Genomic DNA, 20,911 nt, shown 5'->3' on the forward strand with positions numbered 1-20,911 from the left:
CGAGCCTGGCCATAACATGCGCGCTTCTTAAGTATCTCTCGCTCGGACATTGGACAGACTGGGTAGCATGAAAAACTAGAGGTCACGGAATTACACCATTATATTGCGACGAATCACATAACAATTCATAAATGCTTTTAGTTTACGCATGCTATCCATTTACCCACCCATGTCTAACAATTTACGCATCAACATGTCTGTTAGCCGATCGTCGACAGATATTATCACTTATCGCCTATCGGTCACTATCCGTGGAAAGATATCCATATACGATATCAGATGACACAAAGCAAGACTTGAATATCAGCCGCTTTAACGATCGATTCACATCATCACAAGCTCGAAGCCAAAGACCAATTAGGATCCGTCAGGTACTCATCATAAAGCCACAAAATGACCACGGGACATGACAAAAGGCGATCACTAAATGTGAAGCCAGCGACAAGGAATGCAATCACCAGACGAACTATCAGCATCACAACACAATATTATCATCACAGGAAATACACCCGTCAAACGGTGGGGTATCGATGGCCCCAGGCTCGGCTATCACTCTATCACTCTCACAACTAGAGCAAGAATTAGGGCTTTGTAGTGGCTAGAACCAGCCATGATCACCCTCCGAGGGGTGAGGCAGGACGGACGTTGAACTCGTTGCCGTCCTATGGGTCTTCAACACTCATAGCATCATCGTAAAGCTTCTTAGCTCGGCTCAGCTACTCAATATCTCCAAACATATTCGGAATCCGAGCCCGGGCACTCACTGCGCGTCCACTGGGTCCGCTGAGCGTCCTCGCTCCTCCACCGGGCCTCCTCTCTCCTCTACCAGACGCCCCCTCTCCCCTTCCTGGCCCACCGTGGGCACGGTGAAGTACTGCGCCACCCGTCCCCGGCACAACGGACAGGTCTCCGTGCGTCGGAAACAATCCTTGCACACACAGCCGTGTCGACAGGGCAGGAGCACCACCTCAGCCGGCTCGGAGCGACACACGCAGCAGACACCCAGCGCGCCGGGCGGGCTCTGCGGTCGGCCGGACGGAGAGGCGGGGCCGCGGTCCTCCGGGGGGTTCTCGACGCCAGACGAGTACAGCGGCTGCCGGAAGGGACAAACGAAAGGTGAGAGATGGCAGAGAATGCAACCAGGTGATGACGCACGTTGCATTCGCACCAGGCTGATGACGCGTTAAACTCACTTGTGACTAAACTCGTTTTGCTTAGACACTAAAGAAAGCAAAAATCACCAACAAAAGTGGCAAATAATTGATACGAACTTAAACGGTCGACCGAAAAGTGATCACAGAGTGCTCAGGAACCACCGATAACAAGTTTCAAGGCATCTAGCAGGCCTTAGAAGTAGGGCTGCGGAGTCGGAGTGGGAGTCGGAGTCGGTAGGAGTACACAATTGCGACCGGAATTGGAGTCGGAGTCGATTTTGGAAACCGGAGCCGGATTCGGAGTCGGAGTCGCCGAAAATCCATCCACTCCGTAGCCCTGCCAGGTCTGCAGAGTCGGAATCGGAGGCGGTCGGAGTCGACAATTCTGCCCGGAGTCGGAATTGGTTTTTGAAAACCGGAGTCAAAATCCGGAACCGGAGTCACCGAAAATCAATCGACTCCGCAGGCCTGCTTAGAAGTCATCACTCCATAAATTGTTACCAAACATACGTTATCCACTTCTGTTTAGGCAACGCGCTCACCTGAAGAAGAGTAACGCGTCCGTCTGCCTGCCGGACATACCGGTGGAGTACAGATGTCCCCATCGACACAACACGGTCCCTTATGTGAATTACGGCCACCAGAGCCACCTGTCGGTCACCAGGGAAACAGAGTTTCACAGAACGCCGAGTAATAGCGCTGCAGCGCACCGAACCAGGAAACCGGCATACGCCCATGACAACAGGCAATCGAGCATACATTTGAGGTGGTTATCAGCTGTGATGTTTCCTTTAAATGAAATTAAGAACATGACTAACTACACAGCTTCTGTCTTCCATCGGCCACCTACCAAATTGGCTAAACCGTGGCAGGTTCGTTTCGTATTATTCCGGTTCGTGGTGGCCAAACAACTACTGACCAGCTGGACCAGCAATTATTGACCAGCTGGACGCCGTGTTTAAACTGATTAAATTCCCGCAATGTCAACCGCACTTACCACAGAACTGGGGCTCTCTGGTGTAGCTGTAGTTTCTATCATCGCCACCAGAGGGTAGTGACTTCTTTGTGGATCGGACGCCGCCCTGCTACCGCTGCTCCGTGGTGCAGACCCGTCCTTCTGAGGGTCGCTCTGTGCCGTCACCGATTCGCCCTCTCTTGGTTCACTCTGTGGGGGCTGCGGTGTCTCAGGTCCACCGCCAGTGGCCTCTACAGTGTGCTCCCCGGCCTCATAGCTGCGAAAGAGCGGACGGATGTCGTGTGTCAATATCTCATCATCTAACGGGGGGGGAGGGGGTTACTTCTGGTTCAGTCGACTACTGTTCACTTCTTTCGTTTATCATGCAATAGCGTGATGCTTAGCTAAAAGACCAGCTGGGCCGTGTAATGGGGAAATATGACTGAGTTCATCTTGTGTAATGTGTATTACAGTCTTCATTAGAGTCTAGCGGGCTATGTATTGTGAAAGGACGGTGCCCAGCTACGCCTGGGTGCTCAGCCGCCGTGAAATAGGGAAGTTACCCGAGGGCTGTTCACGTCGGGCTCTGTGTGCGATAGGACCGCACACAGGCTTTAAGCTTCGCCCACTGCCTCCCTACGTCATCCTCCAGTCGGTGGACAGGTACCACACACAGCGACCGCTGTGGTCGGTCGGGACCGGCCACAAGGACCGTCAACCGCACACAGCCGTGTGACGTCATACCTACTACCCATCCCCCACCCCACGCCTGCTGCATACACCGCACTCAGCAGTTTGCGTTTCCCGTGAACAGTCCTCAGAATACATATATCGTACCTGGTCGTCTGGCAGCCGTACAGCAGGGCGTCCCCGGCGGTGATCCTGTTCAGGAGGTGACTGAGGGCCGAGAACGGCACCCGCCACAGCAGTCGGAGTCGGCACGGCTTCTCCGTCTTCAGCACGCAGCGGACCGAGGGTGGGCGTGCCGCTGCCGGGACACACATCGCATAAAGGTCGGGTAGGGACCACAATAAGGACAGAGTAGGAAAAACTTGATTCAAGCAAAACTTATAAAAAGGTAGGTACTGATTGCTTGCATCATGGAGAACACATTTCCTTGACATAATGGGAGGACAACTCAACCGGTCCCATTTTTAAACCATCCCTCACAATTCACATTCCCTAACCGAGCATCCCGCAGAGGAATCCAAGTCCCACTACAAACCACCAACCCGGCGAAGTCCCAGCCCGCGTACCGGTGCCGTCCGCTGGCTGCGTCGTTGGACCGTCACTGAGGACGTCCAGTGAGAAGGGCACGTGCAGTGGCTCGAGGTGGAGTCTGACGGCGTCCTGTGTGCCCCACCACACCACCGACTGAGGGAACATGGTCTGACCCCTGCTGGGAGAGCGGTGGGTGTCAGGGTGGACAACAGGATGACAAAGATCAGAATGGAAGGAAACCAGGCCAAAATAGGACGTAGGGCACAGGTCACTGGTCAGAATGGACCAGACTAGAATGCACATAGGTCAGAATAGAGCAGACACAGGTGAGAATGGGCACTGGACAGACTAGACTAGAATGCACATTGCACATAGGTCAGAATAGACCAGACACAGGTGGGAATGGGCACTGGACAGGTTGCTGGTCAGAACTGACAGGATAAAGCTGACTGGTCAGAATGGACAGGACACAGGTCAGAACAGGCAGGTCACTGGTCAGAAATGACATGACACAGAACACTGGTCAGAATGGACATTGGACAGGTCACTGATCAGAAATGACAGGACACTGGTCAGTGGTCACTAGTCAGAACTGGTCAAAATGGACAGGATATAGGTCACTGGTCAGGATGGCCAGGACATTGGGTGCAGACATTGCAAGAATAGACAATGGCACCAGTTAGAATGTGTACCTTGCTGGACACATTACAATTGACAGTCTCAGACAGTGGACAGGGAACATGCTGGGATGTATTTCCAAACATGATTAGGCAGATGGGGCAAACCCGAATGGCCAGCTGAGAATAGATCGCACAGCACACTGCACAGAGTACCTATATCACCACACTCCAGTTTTTTCATGTAAGTACATAAAACAGCGCAGTGCACCACCTTGACACTTAGCATAGCTTATCATGCATAAATATTGTATTGAGTAAAAACATTGGCCCCAGGTCATTGAATTGAAGGTCAGGTGACCAGGGCTTAGTTAATTAGCCATGCCATAAAAACTTTGACATCTCAATCATACAAGCTGGAAACGCAGTGTATTGCATTAGGCAATCAGTGGTCACAAGTTGTGTAGGTATCTGAGATTGTTTTATCTGTGACAAGGGCCCTGATCGGCGGCCCGCTAGTACTCTTGCCGGCGCTCACATACGTGCTGGTTGCCCCGGCAACAGACTATTGACCAATGAGAAGCGAGGCAAGTGCAATGCCAATGTCACTGCGATTTTTCATATACCTGTGCCACCCGCAGCGCATTTCTCATTGGTCAATAGCTTGTTGCCTGCCCTGGGCAACATGCACGTATGTGTGCGCAGACTAGCGTGCTAGCCAGCCGCCGAACAGCGCTCTTTAGTCAGGTCAACTTTGAAAACTCAATCATATTAAACCTTACCACTACCCTTGAAAAACAACTTAACTTACATACCTTAACAGATACATACTTAACAAAGTTAAACCAATCATAATCGCCAGTCCAATGATAAAATGTGGTGTTCCCACCAATGAACATATCAAAATATTCATTGTATTGCAATAAAAGGAATAATCAGGCACCAGGCAGGACCTGGCATCCAAACAATTCAAATCAAATTGTTCCTCTCAGCGATTATCTGTGATAAGGGCTATAGGTCGAAGCTACCGTCACTGCATTCTAAAAATAATAAAAAATTATCTCATTAATTGCTGAATCCAAGATGCAACTTCATTTGAGACCTTTTGCTTTTTTATTTCAATAACCTTCAAAATATTCCAATTTTAACAACATGCCCCTTTTGTGACCAATTGACGAAAACATATGAATAGGCATTTATGACGTCATTTAAAGTTAAGCCAATGATAGTGGGGATCGTAAGAGCAATCTAGCGATCTTTGTTCTAAAGTCCGGGTTCCTATGACGTCATTTTTACTTTTGAATCTTTCATGATTTTGTCAAGTACGCATCATTTCGGTGCTCCTTGAAAACTACCTATTTCGTGCTTGGGCTCCAGGCATGGCGGTTGCTGGCCGTTTGGGCGGCGGAAGGGCCTGCCAGCGACCGGTTATTCAGTCTTTACTGAATGCCAGGAGAAGTATTCACATCTTGCAAACAGCACATCGACCTAAGTTGCTCCAGCTAGCGGGCGTCGTCGAAAAATGTTAGTATGTTAAATGTCTTTGCTGCGCAATATTTGCCCCGAACGTGTTTTGGTTGTTGATTTTGATCAATATTCTTTGTCATCAACCACAATTTGTTAATTGATATTTGATAAGTAAAAGTGAAGTGTAACTGCAAATTCAATGGTACTATGGAGTTGTATGCTTGAATTTTACGTTCAGTTTCATGCTGATGCCCATGACGTGGTGATTATTGTTACTTGGCTTTTAATGCATATTTCAGTTGATGTGCCCAAAAGCAATAGGCTCCATTAAATGCTATGATAGTTATGGTCCTTTTGACATTTGCCATAAAATTGTTATGTGCCTGTGTTTAGATATTACTAGTTGGTATATATTCTTGAAGGTCACTTAGGTCAAGCCTTAAGTGCTTCAAAATATCTGCAATTGAATTTACCTAATACCTACTGTGCTTTGACATGTAGCTGTTTTGAATTTCATTGTTTTCACATTTGGAATTTTTGCTGTTCAATTTGTCATCAAATTTCATATTTCATACCATTAAAATATAAATAGATTTAGTTGAATAGCTTTGCTGAAATTAAATTTTGTGTGATCATTAGTATGAAAGTCAATATGAGGTTAGATTAGATCATTTCACTTTTCTTTGAATAGAACATACCTATTTATCTTTTGAAATAAGTCAATTTGGCTTAAGAAAGACATAACCTATTGACCTAAGATGCTATGTTTGCTATGCAGTAGGTGATAAAGTTTAAATAGATCCAATCATCCTGGTAATCTAGAATTGATGTAGAATATGTTATATGATGACCCTGTTGTTGCATTATGATAAGATGATAATGTTTTGATTGATCAGTTTGTGTAGTACAAGATCACCCTTGTAACCCCCATTGTGGCTGTAATCTTACAGTGTTTGATTTGATTGCAGGTCTCCCCAGCATTCACCTCCAACAGGCTCGCCTCTTTCATCCATCATGGTCAAACCTGAAAAAGGACTACTATGAAACACTAGGAGTATCCAAAAATGCATCCGCCAAGGATATCAAGAAAGCATACTATCAGCTTGCCAAGAAATATCACCCTGACACCAACAAGGATGACCCAAAAGCAAGCCAGAAATTCCAGGAGCTCTCTGAAGCATATGAGGTGGGTTTTTATTCAGAAAGCTTATTAAAGTTGTACTTACATACAGTCACTGTGCACTTGTGACTTGATTGCTTCCTACTTGGTGCTCCATAGAGTGTAGAGATTCAGACTATAGTAGAGAGGCTAGTGTAGGGCTGTAGACTGTTTCGTGTTACATTTTCCAGAAACACCGTCGAATTTCGACCTCTTCTGTTTACAGGTGCTCAGCGATGACACCAAGAAGCGCGAGTATGACGCCTGGGGCGCCACACGGGAGCAGATGGGCAACGCCGGCCGCGGACACCCCGGTGAGGCCCCGAGTGGGCAGCAATGGTCTCGCATGCAATTCTGGAGCGTAGCTACCGATCAGTGTTCTAAAATTGGATTTTGGTTGGGTGTGCTGATGAAGAAAAAAAACCCTAGGATGAGAAAAAAGAAAGTAAATAACTGAAGTATTTTTGCAAAATGGTGTAATGCTAATTTTTATGCCTACTGATAAACAGTATGGCCAAATTGGTGATGTTGCGGGGAAAGTCACCCCCAATGAAAAGTATAATGACATCCTCAGAAATTTTAAAATTACATCATCACGACGTTTTTGTCGTAAAAGCATACCTACCTAGTGTAGGAATAAAGACTGAAAATGTTCCAATGTACGATTCGCACCATCATACTCGTACTGTCGCGCTTGCAATGTCGTTTTTTACATCTTTAATGACAACATTTGTTGTTGTTTTTTTACTTTCCACCAGAACTTGACGTCAGGTATAGTTTTTTCCCACATTGTCTGTAAAACTGCACCTAAAATGAGGCTGAAGACGAGTTTTTTGAAAATAGTGACATCCTCGTACGACTTTTTTATACATCCTCCCCCTAACGCTAAACCAATTTGGTCACACTGCTGATAAACCAGGATTTCATGTCGGGATCTTGACAGGGTGTGAAACAAAAGGATGTGGGTGCATCAACTGTCAAGTGACATGTAAACTGGCTGTTCGAATGCATGAAACCTTTTTTGAGAGATGAAGTAAAGTCAGTCATTCATATTTTAGGGATGAAAATATTTTCCCCATCAGGTGTGATTTGCCCCCAAAAAGTCTGAAAAATGGAACACTGCTACCGATTTACCAATAATGAAAATGATCTTTCGTTTTGCGGTAGGTATATGTACTAGAGATCGCTAGTTGGCAGTTTCTGGTCGATGTTCGTGAACCTTTCATGCTTATGAATGCCAACCCTTACTTACCCATGTTTGCTCTGTGTTTGCCAGGCGCCGGTGGCTTCGGTGGTCAGCAGTGGGACTTCCACTCCCAGGTCGATCCCGAGGAGCTCTTCAGGAAGATTTTCGGCGACTTCGGCCAGCGCGGTGGCGGGGGCTTCGGCGGGGACTTTGACCAGAACTTCGAGGAGTCGCGCTTTGGGTTCGGAGCCTCGCAAGAGGTAGGTGTATTGCAAGACTATGTAGTCTAAGCCAGCAACGCGATGCTCACTGCTCAACATCTCCATCAGTGAATACAGGTAATCGCGATGACCAAATACCGTACGTTCTGCCGCCGCCCCGCTGACGATACGTCCTGTCGCCGGCAGGTGGCCATGAACCTGACGTTCCAGCAGGCGGCGCGTGGCGTCAACAAGGAGATCACCATCAACACGGTGGATACGTGTCCCGTGTGCGGTGGAGCGCGCGCCGCTCCCGGCACCAAGGCCGTGCGCTGCCCGCAGTGCCACGGCACCGGCATGGAAACCATCAGCACAGGTTAGAATGGCAGAGTTTTGTAATGATCAGTACTGATGTGATAAAGTCACGTGGTGCGGTAGCAAAAATAAGAACATATGCTGAGTCATGAAATTGGGCTTTCAGATCCAAATAAATTAACCTCAGTCAGCATTTCAGAACGGATAAATGACCTTTAAAGTGGTATGATGACAATAATCGACAAGCTTTTAGTCTGGGTACTAACATGAATTCTGGTTCTCCTTGTGTAATGGAGACGCGTCAATTACCGTATCCCACTACGACGTCCTCCTGCACAGATTCATTATCGCTAACATTTCTTGCTCCATTTTCAGGTCCATTCGTGATGCGTTCCACATGTCGCCAGTGCCAGGGCACGCGGATGTACATCCCGCACAAGTGTGTCGAGTGTAACGGCAAGGGCAGCACCGTGCAGCGCAAGACCATCAGCGTCCCGGTGCCGGCAGGTGGGTGACGTGATGGGCTGGGTCGGCGCTGACTGACTGTGTAGGTGACGTGGTGTCGTGATATTGTCAACTTCATCGCAGAAGCCAGGTGATTCAAGTTGAGCAATCTTAGTCGGAATGACAGAGGCGAGTAATCCGAAGGTCGGCTTGGTCTGTCTGAGTTCTGACTGAATTCAGTAATTTGTGTGACTGGTGTGGTCCCAAGAATCTGGCTGCTAGTGAATCGTCTGGCTCACGTGATTGTATTTCATTTAGTTGTGCGTAGGATGGGTGCGCTAGCTACTGACGAGCAGTCAATGAGCGACTGGATACGGGCGTCGGCCCTGGAATTTTCCCATTGTACGGGTGCGGGGGACTGTGGAAAGTTGACGTTACTTTATCCTCTCCTCACGGACGTGGAGGACAGTCAGAAGATGGCTGATATAAGTTCTGTGTTGGAGACTGACGCTGGTTCTCTGTTCCCCAGGCGTGGAGGACGGCCAGACGGTGCGTATGCAGGTCGGCGGCCGGGAGCTGTTCATCACGTTCCGCGTGTCCCGCTCGGACTACTTCCGACGGGACGGCGCCGACGTCCACACAGATTGCTGGGTGGGCCTCACGCAGGCAGTCCTGGGCGGCGCTCTCAGGGTGCAGGTCAGTATACGCAATCACGCAAACTTACACAATGTGAACTGGCCAGAGCTGGTGGGCTAGGCTCATGCGTGTCTGACTTTACCAGCTGTCTCGTTGTCTCAAGGATGAGTGACCAAACCTATCATTGGGCTCTGGTGGTCTATTGTCTGTTTGGCCGTCCTTTGAGCAAATCGACGAAACCCTTTTCGTGTGGCGCTGACGAAAAGTGTCGCGTGTGCAATAAGCGACACCAATCCATTCCCTCCTCCCCTCCCCCATGAAGCCCAGCCTGTGACCGGTTACGGTCCGTCCCACAGGGCATCTACGAGGACTTGACTGTTCGGATACCGCCGGGCACATCGTCTCACACGCGTATCCGGCTCAACGGGAAGGGAATCCGCCGGGTCAACTCGCACGGCTACGGCGACCACTACGTGCACATCAAGATCAAGGTGAGAGCATCGAAACGGCGACGGGATGGACAGGCAGGGTGCTGTTTGTGTTCGTGGTCGTGCTATTCCTCCAGACATTTGACCATGGCATATTTTCATTACATGCTTGTCTATTTGCCTGATTTGTTTATGCATTGTCGGATCACTTTGAGCTGCCCCTGGACTGAGTTTCTGGCCTTTCCTAACCTATTTGGCCGTCCCCTGCTGCCACTACCCACCCTGTGTGAACCGGTCGTTTCTTGGGAAGTTGTTCGTTGTTCCCATCTAACCCCTGTGGTGTGTTTTCAGGTGCCCGATAAGCTGGACGATCGACGGAAGGCGCTGTTCCAGGCACTGGCCGAAATGGAGTCGGGAGGAGCGGGTACAGTGGACGGCGTCACTGGCACCAAGGATGGTACGTACTGTACGCACGCCTGTATTGGGTAGGAGAGAGCAGGGCGGGTACTATGGACGGCGTCACGGGCACCAAGGATGGTACGTACTAGCCGGGAAGGCGTAACCGTTTCCTCGTGTGAGAGAGGGGAAGGGTACTTTGGACGGCGTGAGGGGTACCCAGGACGGTGCGTAATAGTAGCGCTGAGTGGTGGAGAAAGAGGGAGAACGTAGGATATGTACCACTGGTACTGGCCGAAGGGAACGGGTGCACTAGACGGTGTCGCCGGCTCCAAAGACAATACCCACCGCTGTGCACGTGAGGCGAAGATGAGACTGGTACCGTGGACTCTGTCTTGTGGACGGCGTCTCGGGTACCAAATACTTGACGCAGTACGCACTTCTTTGCGGACCAGCTAGAGGGTATACTCTTCCAATGTAGGAGGGACCTGGACGGTACGTAGTACGTACGGCCTTGACAAGGCGGGGAGGGAGAGGGAACCCAGTCACCATGAAATACTGGTAGCATCGGCATGTAAATATGTATGAGGGACAGTCCTAAGGGAGCGGATACGATACAGTAAGTAGCGGCATGGATGGCGGTGGCGCGCCGTGCCACTGCAACTGGCGGGGGTGGGGAAGGGTGAGGCGAGTCATTGGGGTGACCGGTGACGTGGCGTCATGGAGGGTCAGAATCTTATACTGAAACATCAATATTTTACTTGATTATCACATTCCTTAATTTGCAAGAAGCCGATCCTAGATTGGCTTAGTAATTATTACAAACAAAAAAGGCCATCAAAAACCAGCTACAGTGGCTACGGTAACAATTTGTCTTGATCTTCTCCGGAAACGTAGAAGACGGTCAGACGGTGTCGTGGCCGTAGTTAGGGACTACGGTAACGACTAACGATAACAATTTGCTTCAGCCTTGAATATTTATTTATAAGCCCTCGTCAGAAACGCAGCTCCGTAGTCTGTGGCCGCTGTCAGGTGTGTTTGTCAGCCACTTTCCATCGTTCAGTTCTACTTTATTCTCATCTCCCACCCCCGTTCCACCTTCCTATTACCTCACGCCTTCGGCTTTCCAGCGTCCAAGTAGATGAGCCAATCTGTTTTCACCTTTCAGCCTAGCGTTTTTGGTAGTTTGGTTCCCGCGCTCGGTCGACCTTTTTCGCCAAACAATTTATCATGCTATTTTTCATATTTTTGTCGTGAACGGTTTTTTCGGTTTCTCCGCCCATGCGTCCATCTCTGTTTAAGCGTCCGTCCGTCACGAATGCCCTTTGTCACGAATGCAGCACGGGCACCGTGAAAACTCCAAATCGTCATCTGTTCACCCGCCTCCGTTCCAAGATCCATTGGTCGATCATCAGGCGCGATCGGTCTCAATTCGTGCACTTTTACCGCCTTGTGGGACGGACCGGAGCGATCATTTGCCCGTCGTGTTCACAGACAATGTGGCTGACAAACCGCTGGCAAGTTCAGAGGAGCAGACCAAACAGGAAATAGAGAGCCAAGAAGGCCTCTTCTCTAGGATAAAGAAAGCAATATTCGGCTAAGTGAGTTTACTTTTCTGTGGTGGGTGGGCGTGCCGTCTTTCCCTGTTCACCGCGCGCAGCTTTATAAAATGCCGCTAGAGTGCTTATCTCTCCGTTGCATAGCAAACTGCTAACAAGCTGCGGAACAATTTACCCAACATTGTAATTTTCATTAGCTTTTCAAATCGAGATCTATGCGGTGCGTAGGTTGCAGGTCTTTGAATTGGTACTGCATTGCTGGATTGTTTTTCCTCCCCTGATAACCATTATATTTTCACCACACCTCTCATTTTATCATCTGTATTTCATCACATCTACACGGGTCTATTTTGTATCATTTTAGCATATTTGATATTCAGCAGTGTGCTTGTTTGTTAGAAACTTTTTCGTTTTTAGGAAGTACACAGAAAAAAACTCATAGCTGACAAAGTAGTAACAAACAACGTGAGCATATCATGATGCTTCCGGATGCATTTAGCGGAGCGGGTATCTCTCGTTCAATGATACATACCTGTGTTATGGTGCCAGATGCCGAGCGCCCGAGTCTGTTTAGTTGCCTCCTAATCCGGTGTCTCTGTGCCTGTTACAGGTGCCCGGGTATCGACGGACGAGCTGGAAAGTGGGCGGTCTGCTGGGCTGGGCTGCTATCCTTATTTACTGTGTCTGTGCCTGTTGCAGGAGCCCGTGTATCGACGGACGAGCTGGGCGGTCTGCTGGAGAGGATCCGGGCGGCTCTCTCACCGCCGGCGCCCGGAGAAGAGACGGGGAGTGGCGCAGCTGAGTCGGGCAGTGGCGCAGCTGAGTCGAGCGGTGCCGCAGCTAACAGTGAGAATAGTACCAGCGGGGAAAGCACAGCGTCCAGCAGTGGAGACACTACAGCGCCCAGTGGTGACGGCGCCGCCTCCGAACGGGACTCGGAACACTCGGAGGAAAAGCGCAAGCGACGGGAGCACGGGTGAGGCAGAGAGGGGTGCTGTTTGGTAGCCTGGTATGGGAATCTACGGCGGGACTGCCACATTCTGTGGGCCCGGCCCGTCGGGCTGTCAGTGCTGGTTGTGCCTGTCGGAGGTGGTGCGTTTAGTCAGGAGCTGCCGTGCGCCGTGCGACTGGCCTGACTGAAGTATCACGCAGACTGCCCTCCTCGTCTCTGGAAGGTGAGAGCGTCCCGCGTCGCTAATGTCACCGAAGTACCCGACGCCGACACTCGTGTGCCCCGCTGGCTGCTCTGCTCGCCCCTGGGGCGGGTGGTGGGCGTCCCGCGGCCGTAGACTCGCCACCATGCCTGGCTCTGCCGCCGTCGGAGACCCAGTCCCGGACAGTCCGGGGGCAATTGTGATCTGTGAAATGAATGATATGCATTTTGTTAGTGGAATGATGACATCACAATAATGACGTACGAATGATTGACGCGCGTTTTGCCCTGGAATTGTGACACTAGGCGGCTAGTTGTTACTTCGGTGTATTTGTCAGCTTCCAGTTTTCACATAATAGCAATGGGCAATGTCACAAACAAGAGAACAAGCGTCACAACGAGCAACGCTTGCACACAAGCTTCGTCGGGTCTTCCATTGCTCGTACGCGATTCCTTTCCATTCAGGGTTTTTTACTGTTTCACCTAAATGAGGTGCCGCGGCCCAAATGTTTTCCCTGGAAAAACAGGCACTACGATATCAGCACACGTTCATTAATTTCTATCAATCTGTGCCGGCGATTGTCGTTGCCCGGTTCCTGGCTCTCTGCTCATCAATCGCCCGGCCACGTGGTGTGTGTATGTGTGCGGTGGTCGGCCGGGCTCGGGCTGAGCAGCGGTAGCTCATCAATCGGCCCGGTCGGCCTGGGCCGTCCAATTTTCCCCGCTGTCTCTGCCAGCGTCGCCGCCATATTTCCGCTGGGCCCGGCCCGCTTAGCTCCGCCGGCGGAAAGACTCCATCAATAACCCCCGGCCGAAAACGTGCAACGGAAACAAAATTACTCAGCGGTAAATGACTAAAACATATTGGCTGGTGAGCGGCCCGGCGGCGGCGATTAATGGCGCACGATGAATGTGGCGCCGTCTCTCCGGGCCGGCCGGCGGCCTTTGTGGCGCCCGGTGCGTCACTATCGTCTCCGGGGCGCTGCACGCGCCGCGGCGCTACTGATGGATCGACGGCGGGCTCCATTGTGACCACCAGTCGCCGGCTAATCCATCGCTCCCAGCCGCCCGGGTCTCTTACAGGAGAGCGGTCTTTTACTCTCGGCAGTCATGGGAGAGTGGGGCAACGGTTTCTACATCAGAGTGGTGCAGCTGCTGCACAGCGTGCAGCAGAGCAGCCTCCATTCCTCGGTGTGGATGAGTCATTCGCTCCTCACAGGGAAGACCCTCTGCTCCTCGCTCACAACCACAGTAGAGCAGTCATGCCTTGCCTCGATCCAGGAGAAGGGCGCCCGCCCATGGGTCAATCCTTCCTCCTTACATCAGGAAAGCCTGGCTTGACAACCCTTCCTTACCCACAGTGAAACAGCTCGGCCTGATAGGAAGGTAGTCCTCCGATCCTCGAGAGCAGCTCATCATTCCTCGCAGTGGAACATCCTGTTGATACAACTCTGCTTCCAGTTACTGCGGCCCAGCCGTGCAGGGAAGACCTTCGTTCACCACAACTACAAGGGAGGAGCCTGCCATGAGAATAGCTCGAACTCCTTACAGCAGTCTGTAAGTGTGCAGTGAAGTCTACTGCTCCTCACAAGGGAGCGACCTAACGTTAAAGCTAGCATCCACTCCCATTGCAGTGTGCTCTGTTGTCTTGGTCGTTTCAAACTTGTATCATCCTTCCTCCGCTCGCCCATCCCCATGGCCCCCTGAGCGGCTCAGCATGGGACTCGGGAGCTGCCCGAGGGTGAAAGACCGCCTCCTCCGAAGACAGTAGTGCGCTCTGTGGTCGACAGATGGCAGGAGGAGTACCGTCTGGTGGTGCGTTTTGCGCCTGTCATCCAGAGTTCCGTGGTAGCCGGTGGTAGCTGGTCCCGGCCCCGGGGGGGGGGGGGGGGGGGTCCCTGACGTAAATTGTTATGTTTGAGCATGTTACCATTCATGTGTGCTGGTAATTATGCTAAGCCTATATGAAACGTGGATACATCATGGGGAATTACATAGGCCACTTGTTGAGTTTATATTTGTGCCGATATCACCGTATAAGCGTGTTGCGTGCGGATTACAAGCATGGCAATCTGTGTAGACGGTAATTCTTGTAATTCTTTATTGGAGCCTGTGACGCGGAATGATAAGGTTATCGACATTCTAGAGGTGTCCTCTGTTTCTGGTAAGGCGATAAGCGTCCTCTTAGAGGCGGTTGGTTCGCTCTCGTGGGCTCTGAGAACGTTTCTCCCGTACTAAACCTCTGGATTAACCCGCGCCGGGCCGGTGCTCTGAGATTCCGTGCCGGGCCGCGGGGGGGTGTTTGAACATCCCCCTTCTAACTCGGCTCCTGGGCCACGTAGCGACACACGGTAAGCGGCAATCGAAAGAACGTCAAAAATAAGGACGATAACACTTCGGTCATTTTTTGGGTCAGGTCAAAGGTCAGGTCACCAGAGGTCACCAAAGGTAAAATGTTGACTATTTCAACATTTTGGAAACTGCCAACGGCTATCTCGGGAACCGATAGAGCTACAGCGCCGCAAAAAAAAAAACGCATTCGATAGCCCTTGTACAGACCTTTCTGAGTAATGTTCTCAGATTTGACCTCAGGTCAACAGTTTAGCCTCCAGAGGGAAAAAACTCCAAAAATAGCTGTTTTTACGAAAAACGTTTTTTCGGCAATAACTTTTAAGAGCTATGACATTACTTTTGCCAGCATCGTGTTCCTCTCGTCGAGACGCGTCGATTGAACTATAAGTTGACCTTGAAAGGTCAACTTGAAAATTTGACCTCAGGTCAAGGTCATGACCTGACCGGAAATGGTCATGTTGGATATCAGTCGATCCGCAACGTCGAGCCGAACACATCTAAGGCGTTTTCAGCGCTCTAGCACTCCTCTATCAGAAGTTATCATCGAAAAACTGTTAGATACTGTTCGTGACCTGAGATGACCTCGGGGACATAACGAGGGGTCACAGTTGCCATTTTCTGGTTCAGTGTGTCTATTTTACCTACCTACATCTCGATGTTTGAGAGTGTCTAGAATAGCGTTCGTGCAAAACAGACGCTTTTCAATTTTCTCCCATTGACTTATAATGGAGAGGCCGCAAAATTGACCTGACCTTAGGTCACCGATATCAAAATTCCGAGATATACATTTTATAGATAGTGTTGCTCTAATCAATCGCTGAAAGTTTCAAGGCAATCGTTCAGTCGGTGTAGCTATGACGAGCATTCTTATTTTTTCTGAGGTGAGGTCACTTGGCGTGACCTGGTGACCTGACCTAAGGTGACCTGGGTCTGAAATTTTCACAACATGTGCGGAAAAGATGCACGAACAGGTGTGCCAAAAACGGCGGCGCTCCGCGCCGCCGTTTTTGAGATATCTGCGAAAAACCGCAAGGGGGTGTTCAAACACCCCCCCGGCCCGGCGCGGGTTAATCACAGCTCATAAGGATCACGCGGCGGCGCTTTTAGTTTTTCGTCGCTCCTGAATATTACCTTATTTCTGCTAAGCAATGGCAATGGGCCTTACATAACATACCACTAATTATTGACTCGTACTTGTGGTTGTGGAAACGATAGCCTCCCTACCAGCCGTTCGTCCAACTAGTTAGGGGTCCCCGAGGCCTGTCGACATCAATAATCGTCTTTGCCAACAGTTTCATTCTGGGAAATCGATCCATAGCTCAAAGACCAATGTCACGATTCACGGTGAGACAAATCACAGTGCAGTTAGGTGGGAGTGTTGTACTCGATGTCTGGAATTCAGTGTCCTGTTTCTGCCAAATAATACGAGCTCGCGGAATGACTCAGGGTCGGTCATATCATACCTACCAGAAAAATGATATTGCAGCTCTCGACAAGCCACGCGATTCCCTCCAGCTGATCGTCAGATGTGAACATGATTTTGCTTTTAGGAGATCGATGGTATCTCGCTATTGCGGCACGCCGTGCGTCTGTATACGCGCTCCTCCCACAGCAAAGCAGCTGTATTCCGGTTTGAAAGGCACCCTCAGAGTCGCTGTTTTATGTTAGCTGACCTCGGAATGCGTAGTGTTGCACGCATTGGTCTAACCGGAAATTATACACCCGCACAAATGACCGTGCTAAGTGATGTTACCTGCTTGTAAACCTACTGGGAATCATGTCACTTTCACTGGTCCATTAACCGTGACTCATGTTTTAGACATCTATTGGCTCACTGTGACTCATCAGAGCTGTTAGAGCCCCGCCATAACTCACTATTCGGCCCTTTACACCGTTTAAATGTGGTTCCTGTGTGGATCGTCATTGGCTCATTGTGACTCCTGTTAGGAATGTCATTGGCTCATTGTATTGCACATCAGGCGACTCTTTCCACACACATTGGGCTCTTACACTATTACAGAGCCATCGTAAAGCCAGCGGCACCATTTGGCAAAGAAAAACTCAGTCAGGATTTTAGCGCGGCAGGGCTAATTAAACGGTCATTTCCCTTCATGCAAACTGCAAAGGCCGTCAACCATTCCCTGGACTCACAGTGTTGTTCGTATTGTCAGTTGTCACCCTGGAGCTCTGTTCAAACCACGGCTCCAGAACCCGTGACGAGACTCCTCAGTGCCCCCTGGTTTGCCGTCGCCGATAAAAACTCTCGTTTGAGACATGGTGCCGTCATACACAGCTGAGTTCTCTCTCGCTCGCCGGCAGAAAAACGTCTCCGAAATACTGCTCGGAGAAACACGGCTCTCATCGGGTGCTGTCGGCGGGTAATTTGTGTCCGCGCTGTCTGCGAGGGAGCGTCGCCCGCTACGGGGTGTGTGACCGGCGCCCCACCGAGGGGCAGGGGTCGAACGGGGCACCTCCAGCTGCGTTCTGCACTGGTCCGAACAGGGTATGATATCGCACAGACGCGAGTCGCCCTGCTAGTGTCGTCCGATAACCGTGGAGCCTTTTGTAGAATGTAGCTAGCAACATGTCTTGGTCGAACAACACAAGAAGCGCATAGCGTGGATGATGCTGTCTCACAATCGAAGCCAGCAGTTTTTATGAGGCGGTTTTCGACAGCGCCGGCCGAGTCTGACTGACGGCGATTGGGTGAGGTGGCGCCTCTGACGCCGGATATCCGCTCCTTGGCACAAATTACGACGTTGATTGACGGTGTTCCCATAGTGGTTTTGAGCTGCGTGACACGTGAGCTGGCTTCTGAGACCTGGCGGTCGTCTGGGCTGTTACCGAAATTTGGCTGACACGCTTCAAACACTGCTGGGAGCTGGTTAGGCACATTCACCACTGGACATTTTGTAATAGGCTGATGACCGTGCTTATTCCGGTGTGTTGTGACTGAAGTAGGCACCCGGCGTTGACACTTGACCCCCTAAATAAGTACGCATAAAGGGTAGCCACTAGCCATATTCTGGATGAGGAGGCATTTGGTTCGGCTCAAGACGTTTATTTTTTAACTGTTGACACATTTGTGACATTTTTCAGATCCCGCCCACGCATTCATTGCGCAAAGGACCGCGCTCCCGGCCCGGCGGGAAGGGAGTCTCGTAGTCTGTTCCTCCGGGGTGGTCCGAGGTCTGTGGTCCGTGGGACCGCTGCCCCGCGGACCGCCTACTGTGAGCTGCTGGAGGTGGGCCCGGCGGTTTATTGTCTCGGCAGCGGACTCATTTTGGCGGTAATATCGCCCGTAATTGACTGAAAGTCAAGTTCCATGATACACCGCCTACCATACCGCTGCCCGACGGGACGGTCGACTGCCGCCTTCACTAAATTTGCACAGTTCGACACGGCTCGAGTCAGCCCTCGTATGCTCTTTATTGGCTGAAAACTGGTTCGTTGGTAGTCTCTTCCCTACACGGATCGCTGTATGATTAATATTTCTATTTAGTTTCCACAGGATTTACCCAATGTCTGTGGAGCAGGTGTGAAGACGCCCGGCGCCCGACCTCGGGCAAAGGTTTCGCTACACTGCTCCGCCGTAACACCCTAACACAGTGCCGCCCCATTTTGTCCTGAACAGGCATGAAATCCATCTTCTTTCTGCGGACAACTGCGCTGGACCGGGGCTCAGCCATTGAAGGCCGGGAAGGAATCGGACACTCTATTAGGACGGCTGGGATCCCCTAGCTTCCTACACGGGCTACTTTGTGTCGCGCTGCGGCGGTGGCGGCGCGGCGCGGCATTGTCGGCGCGCACCTGGCGCCACTATTGTCGCGCGGCGGCGGCTGTCGGCGCAGCGGTGCGCCACAATGAGTCGATCTGTGTCGCGACGGTGGCAGGCGGCGCCGGTGGTGACTGGTGCGCCAGATGCGGGCTCGGGGTCGGCTCGGTCGGGACAGAGGGCTTGGCTCGGGAGACTGGTCCGAGTGGATAGTTAGTCTTCAGCTGATGACGTTTCGATCGGGCTCAGTCCTGAAGGCTGATCGGGTACATACAGTCGTGACTAGTAATGAAATGACTGTCCGAGGAGATGCTGCCTGAAGAGAACGGCCCGAACAGGTGCAACATATCGGCACGCATGAGAAGCACATTGCTATACGTATTGCATATTTATTCGTGTAATGAGTAGGTAACGACATTCCTTTTGTCCTATGCCAGGCGACGAACGTACGAACTGAAATGCTTCATCACTTTCAAATCTCACTGCATAGGCGGTTTGTTTCTACTTCTTCTGTAAGGAATAATGCAGGAATAAAGACATTTATGCGCACTGAAAAGCGTATAGAATCGGAATACGTTGTGTCACCACAATAAGTGTATGCCGGCAAAGGTTCCGCCTCTCCCCATTTCTCGCACTGTGGGAATGTCTACAGGCATGTCGGGACGTGTGTGTGTGTGTGGTGATGACTGTATGTGAGTGAGGGAGGGGTCGGCCGCATTCCTGGCGCATTGTTCGGTCCCCGGTGGTCCCAGAGGGGTCGGCCGGGAGCCGGGCTCCACTCCCCGGCCGGGGAGCGCCGCCCGCCGAGTGCGCCGGTCACGTGCGGTGTATAGAGCGGTTTTTATCGGCACCCCGCACACAGACACTGCCGCCCCGACCCGAGGAAGACAGTAGAGCGACGACAGCCCCCCCCCCCCCCCCCCCGTCCCGGCCGGGCCATCTCCATACATCACCAAGCAGCAGAAAAACGGTAATTAGGGTCGTAATGGCACAGTGTTCTGGCTTTGTTTAACTTTGGCTTGAGGTCGGGATTTATCGGGTAGAATTCCTTGGCGTCCCTCATTACTCCCAGGAGGACCCATGGGCAGACCGGAGGACATACCGAGGTCGGGGAGTGCCCCATCGCATCCCTCATGCGCCGCCTCCCGCCACGCTGAGTGACCGGTCACATTTAGACGGGTGAATTTAGACGGCCGTGGTGATTTATCTGTTCAATACCCGTCTTATTTATCCACCGGGATGGGAGCCGTGAGAAGTTTATTCCATTCCGCGTCATGAGTGATGCGTTTTAGTCTTCAATCATTGTTAGTTCACGACACAAATAAGAACATGATGACGCAAGTGTTGATTTAGGTAAATGTCAGCCAAATATCATTGATGTCCCTTGCCTGCCATTGCAAAGAAGTGAAGATCCACTCCCAGATCCAGAGAGAACGGGCACGGCACGTCTTCCCTTGCTCCTTTAGACTTGGAGGACAGTGGACGCAGTGTTTGCCCGTGCCGCCCTCAGTGCTCGGTCCCGCACAAGGCACGACGTTCCGAATAATGACTTTGTCTCTCAAGTCTCCATTCGCATGTGTGATTATGTCTTAACTTTCGCAATTCGCACATCCGTGAATGCCACGCGCATGACGGAAGCAGGGAGGGGGTCGGGAGCCCGGAGGGGAGGGGGCAGTGGTGTGGTCTTCAGACCACTCGAATTCCTATCGTGTTCGTGAATACAGCGGCACGCAGGGCACGAGGTCGGTGGAAGATGCCGGGCGTCGGTCCATTGAATTCGGTACTGTGGATGCGGTGCTGCACAATAGACAGATGCGGCCATTGGCTCCTCCCCCTGGGCGCATTCAGACCACACCAGACGTACCGGTCTGTTCCGCCTCAGCATGTGATCCTT

General features: G+C 51.1%; 2 protein-coding genes across 5 annotated transcripts; one reads left to right on the forward strand and one right to left on the reverse strand.

The window, feature by feature from the left end:
* Positions 1-78: 78 nt before the first annotated feature.
* On the reverse strand, positions 79-5,105 carry LOC122381122. Of its 2 annotated transcripts, XM_043364953.1 has the most exons (6): positions 4,763-5,105; positions 3,366-3,505; positions 2,947-3,097; positions 2,152-2,386; positions 1,697-1,804; positions 79-1,093 (listed from the first exon to the last, which is right to left on the reverse strand). In XM_043364953.1, exons 1-6 carry the CDS (start codon positions 4,858-4,860, stop codon positions 761-763), a joined length of 1,065 nt encoding a protein of 354 aa, XP_043220888.1. In that variant the 5' UTR covers positions 4,861-5,105; the 3' UTR covers positions 79-760. The 2 variants fall into 2 exon arrangements, with proteins under 2 accessions (XP_043220888.1, XP_043220887.1); XM_043364952.1 differs by lacking the exon at positions 4,763-5,105 and having other exon boundaries at positions 81-1,093; positions 3,366-4,464.
* A 192-nt stretch (positions 5,106-5,297) lies between these two features.
* LOC122381123 (protein tumorous imaginal discs, mitochondrial-like) lies at positions 5,298-13,163 on the forward strand. 3 transcript variants are annotated; one of them, XM_043364956.1, is made up of 11 exons: positions 5,298-5,471; positions 6,383-6,600; positions 6,800-6,887; positions 7,850-8,019; positions 8,167-8,335; positions 8,650-8,781; positions 9,248-9,414; positions 9,711-9,845; positions 10,134-10,239; positions 11,673-11,779; positions 12,437-13,163. In XM_043364956.1, exons 1-10 carry the CDS (start codon positions 5,327-5,329, stop codon positions 11,777-11,779), a joined length of 1,437 nt encoding a protein of 478 aa, XP_043220891.1. In that variant the 5' UTR covers positions 5,298-5,326; the 3' UTR covers positions 12,437-13,163. The 3 variants fall into 3 exon arrangements, with proteins under 3 accessions (XP_043220891.1, XP_043220892.1, XP_043220889.1); XM_043364957.1 differs by having other exon boundaries at positions 5,300-5,471; positions 12,348-13,163; XM_043364954.1 differs by lacking the exon at positions 11,673-11,779 and having other exon boundaries at positions 5,300-5,471.
* The last annotated feature ends 7,748 nt before the right edge of the window (positions 13,164-20,911 follow it).

Source organism: Amphibalanus amphitrite, unplaced genomic scaffold, assembly GCF_019059575.1.
Source record: "Amphibalanus amphitrite isolate SeventyFive unplaced genomic scaffold, NRLGWU_Aamphi_draft 000114F_arrow, whole genome shotgun sequence".
NCBI classification, from domain to species: domain Eukaryota; kingdom Metazoa; phylum Arthropoda; class Thecostraca; order Balanomorpha; family Balanidae; genus Amphibalanus; species Amphibalanus amphitrite.

What these genes read in the sequence shown, in the direction of transcription:
- LOC122381122 (XM_043364952.1), bottom strand. Translation starts at nt 3,633, where the DNA reads ATGTGCATTCTAGTCTGGTCCATTCTGACCAGTGACCTGTGCCCTACG. An exon ending in GCAGCCAGCGGACGGCACCG is followed by an intron (nt 3,098 to 3,365) that starts GTACGCGGGCTG and finishes GTGTCCCGGCAG; the next exon opens with CGGCACGCCCACCCTCGGTC. An exon ending in CAGAGAGCCCCAGTTCTGTG is followed by an intron (nt 1,805 to 2,151) that starts GTAAGTGCGGTT and finishes GGTGACCGACAG; the next exon opens with GTGGCTCTGGTGGCCGTAAT.
- LOC122381123 (XM_043364954.1), top strand. Translation starts at nt 5,327, where the DNA reads ATGGCGGTTGCTGGCCGTTTGGGCGGCGGAAGGGCCTGCCAGCGACCG. An exon ending in AGCGGGCGTCGTCGAAAAAT is followed by an intron (nt 5,472 to 6,382) that starts GTTAGTATGTTA and finishes ATTTGATTGCAG; the next exon opens with GTCTCCCCAGCATTCACCTC. An exon ending in CATGGAAACCATCAGCACAG is followed by an intron (nt 8,336 to 8,649) that starts GTTAGAATGGCA and finishes CTCCATTTTCAG; the next exon opens with GTCCATTCGTGATGCGTTCC.